The sequence below is a fragment of the Cryptotermes secundus genome, unplaced genomic scaffold, assembly GCF_002891405.2.
Source record: "Cryptotermes secundus unplaced genomic scaffold, Csec_1.0 scaffold838, whole genome shotgun sequence".
NCBI classification, from domain to species: Eukaryota; Metazoa; Arthropoda; class Insecta; order Blattodea; family Kalotermitidae; genus Cryptotermes; species Cryptotermes secundus.
In genome coordinates, this window is record NW_019744415.1 from 148,473 (window position 1) to 152,391 (window position 3,919).

General features: G+C 37.4%; 1 protein-coding gene across 3 annotated transcripts in view; it reads right to left on the reverse strand.

The window, feature by feature from the left end:
• Nucleotides 1–1,919: 1,919 nt before the first annotated feature.
• LOC111874760 (zinc finger CCHC domain-containing protein 8 homolog) overlaps nucleotides 1,920–3,919 on the reverse strand; it is a 23,065-nt gene continuing 21,065 nt past the window's right edge. For 2 of the 3 annotated variants that reach the window (XM_023870530.2, XM_023870529.2), the window contains exon 8: nucleotides 1,920–3,492. In XM_023870530.2, the coding sequence (XP_023726298.1) occupies nucleotides 3,085–3,492 (408 nt within the window). In that variant the 3' untranslated portion in view covers nucleotides 1,920–3,084. The remainder of the gene's footprint in view (nucleotides 3,493–3,919) is intronic. The other variant, XM_023870531.2, reaches the window with a different exon arrangement.

The window sequence follows — 3,919 nt, forward strand, 5'->3', positions numbered from 1 at the left end:
CCTACCCTTTGACCTGTCCAGCAAAAGAGGCCCTACCAGTAGCTACGCTACCGCTGGTATAGCTCTCAGGGTCCTTGGCATACTCAAACCCCTTCACCACGATAAGGTGGAGCCACCAACGAGGGGCCACACCACTAGCAATAAAAAAAATAATACCTACGTATTTATAAAAAACCCATGTACGCTTTATGAGTTGGTTACTGGTAGTCTCCGGCCAGAAGCAAATTTATCTGTGCTGCTCCATGTTGCAAATTCCAAAAATACAAACTGTACATTCACATGTAACATTCAATATCATCAACTTATACAATCCAAAGTAATTTTTGTCAACATAAACCATTTCAGGACAGATCATATGTCATCACATTTTTTAAACAAAATGAAACGATTTTCTGCTATAGGGCAAAGCATTTTACATGATCAGGGAATTCTTGAGAAGAATGTGTTGTGACATTTTATATTTCTGGCAATCATCACAATTAGTATTAAGATGCTATCCAATCTGTGAGGCACCCAAGATAGTCTCAGATCAACCAACTAGGCAGCTGTAATCATAGTACATCACACATACCAAGAATTAATGGGGAGTGTGCAATTGCAAATAACTAACTTCAGACAGATCATAAATTTGCCAATATAACCAAACACTGTTCTTAACTATGAATGATACAGCAGACTATGCATTATTAACGTTTTGATCCACGAGGTCTTGACGTAACATCAAAAATTCTCCATGTACATTCTTATAACCGATTTCAACTGTAATTTGGTGTCTTAAATTACAGAAGCATTATCAGCCAATTTTCTAATATTATAACAACACTCTGTTCCTTCAATAACACCACGAAGAGACTTCTGTGATCTCTGAGATTTGAAATTAGAAACTAGTCCCTCATTACCTGAACTATCAATCTGTTATTAGGCATCAACACAATTTCAATTAACAATGATTACACACTGCAACACATTATGTGGCGACAGTAAAAAACAGAGTATAAAGGACTACTGACTGAGATACAATCTGACTGGGGCTCTAACTTGTTTTAAAAGATATCAGAATTTGTTTGGGGTGGAAGTATCAAACTCTAACTATGACATCTAATTAACACATTAAATCTTGCACAGACATTGTGGCAGTGGTGGTAACAGTAGTATTTACAGCACCAGCAGGCATTTGGAAATGTAAATATAGTGTTTACAGAAGAAAATGCTAGAACAATTCTTCCCATGAAAATGCATGCTTCTACCAATTACAAAAATTTATCCCATGCAAAACACATACATAGCAAGATGCTATATTTATGTAAAATACAGTGTGTCCACAAAGTCCCATCAGGGTTTTGAAAAATTGTAGTGCACAAATAAATTAAGCTAGCCATATGCAGTTTGCAGCAGATCATAGTGAAACTCTGGAAGTTTCTTACTAACCTCAATAGACCTCGATGTGTGCTCCTTTGGTAGCACGGAGAACGTCCAGACAATATTCGAGCTGTTGCCATGTTCTGTGGAGCATGTCCACTGGAATATCCGAGATCGCATTCCTGACACAGGACTTCAGGTCATCAAGTCCGTTAACTGGTGTTCAGAACACACTGCTCTTGACAACCCCACAGGAAAAAATCTGTGTTCCTAAACAGGACATTTACAGGAAGATGGATCAGCAGAGACAGTTCAATGCCTTGGCCTCCACGTTCACCAGACATAACACCACTGGATTTTTTCCTGTGGGGTTATGTCAAGAGCAGTGTGTTCCGAACACAACTTAACAGACTTGATGACCTGAAGTCCTATGTCAGGAATGCGATCTCGGATATTCCAGTGGACATGCTCCTCAGAACATGGCAACAGCTCGAATATCATCTGGACATTCTCTGTGCTACCAAGGGAGCCCACATTGAGGTCTACTGTGGTCAGTAAAAAACGTCCACAGTTTTACTATGATCTGCTGCAAACCGCATGTGGCTAGCTCAATTTGTTTGTGTGCCACAATTTTTCAAAACCCCAACAGGACTTTGTGGACACACTGTACAAAATTCCATAACAGTCTGTTACAAATAACATGATAATTCAACTCATATTTAGGTTATATGACCATCCAACATGGAGCAAAAGTAAAAGCTGTGCTTTTCACTGTCGTTTCAATAGCTATTTTTCTACCCCAAACCTATCTTGAAATGAAACTGACACATTATATTCTCAGTGATTTTTTTTTCACATCCATAGCAATCTCTTTCTGAGTCAACATTTTCAAATCCAAAAATCCATGTATATTATCAGTAAGAAAACTGTCACTTCTTTGAAAATATTACGAATGTTCATACAATATATCTGAAATACTAACATACTTCTTTAATCCAGAAGCAGTAAACAGGAAAACAGCACTCATATTTTCAAAACTAATCTACACTAAAGAAACATATTCTGGCAAGAATGTATGATACCTACTGTTCAAATATTTCACTCCTCATAATGTAGCTAGCAAGAACTGTAAATTAATAATTACTGATCCATTCTATTCATAATTTCAACTAATACATATACCCATTATGCCACATTTGGCAGATATAATATATATAACCTTGAAGTTTCACACTGTCCCAGTGTTAAAAATACAAAAAGAATGTTTCATGTAGGATTTACATGACAAAATGGAATATGGTAATTCAGACTAGCATACAAAGTAACATATACACAAACAGTACAATACAAATAATATAAGTTACAGTATGTAAACACTATTTTTGCAGAGCGAATACCAGTTTGGAGGGAAGAGTAGAAGTTTTTGCCACATTTTTGCTTATAACACAAAACTATCTATGCCTGTCATTATATAAACAATACAAAAACTGACAAAAAAAACCTTGTCATTATATAAAAAAATATTAAAACCGGATCATCACACAGAAAAAAATGACCAAAATACAGATCCATACATATTACATTTTTAATCACTCAATACACTATATTTATTTATTATCCATCCCCCATTATCACAATCATTTACATGAAGGTATTATTAAGCCAAGACTGTACATATGTCTGTCCCATTATCTGACCACTTACTAACATCTTTTCAGGTTGGGGTCATTTCCTTCTGCCTTCACAATTGTCATCATCATCATCTTCCTGTTGTATCCGCGTCACTACAGTCCTAACTTTACGAATAATGTCACTCATTTTCTCATATTTACCAGTGGAGTCAGGTAAATTCTCGAAATTTATAACATCACAGATGTCATGTGAAAATTTTTCAGGGTTTGGTAAGCAAGAGTATGGAGAAGAACCCTGTAGGACAGGGGTTCCTAGATCCACAAACTTCACTCTACCCAGAGAGGAAATGCTGGGCCTTGGAGTACCAGAAGCAGCTGCCTTTTGCAGTGTGTCTCTGGAACTTTCACCATCCTCCAGTTCTGCTAGCAAAAGTTGCTTTCTTGTCTCCAGATCTGAGAGTGATGGAGATGGTGCTCGTGGAGATGACATACCACTCTGCCCCTGTGACAATACAAATTAATCAAAACTCAGAAACCATCCCTATGTGGAGGTGGGTTAGAATACCTCCACCGTAGCCCTGTGAGTCATAAAAGGTGATAAAAATGGAACCCGGTGCCTGAAGGTATAAACCCTGTCACTGTGAGACATAAATAAAGGGACCTGGTCCTTCTGGTTGGGGGTTTTGCACAAGGCTAATGGCCTTGCTCTTTAACCCTTTGACGTGGTCATTTAAATTTCGCGGCCGCGGCTCCTGCGGTAATATATTCAGCCGGCCATTTAAATTTTGCTCGAAAATTATTTATTCATCATTGTTCTTAAATTCTATGAGATAGGAACATGAAACTTTCACTAAAATGATCTTAAAAGGTGGTTTTATAACCTTACCTTATAATATGAACCCCCTTTATATCTTCAATGGAAGCAGGTT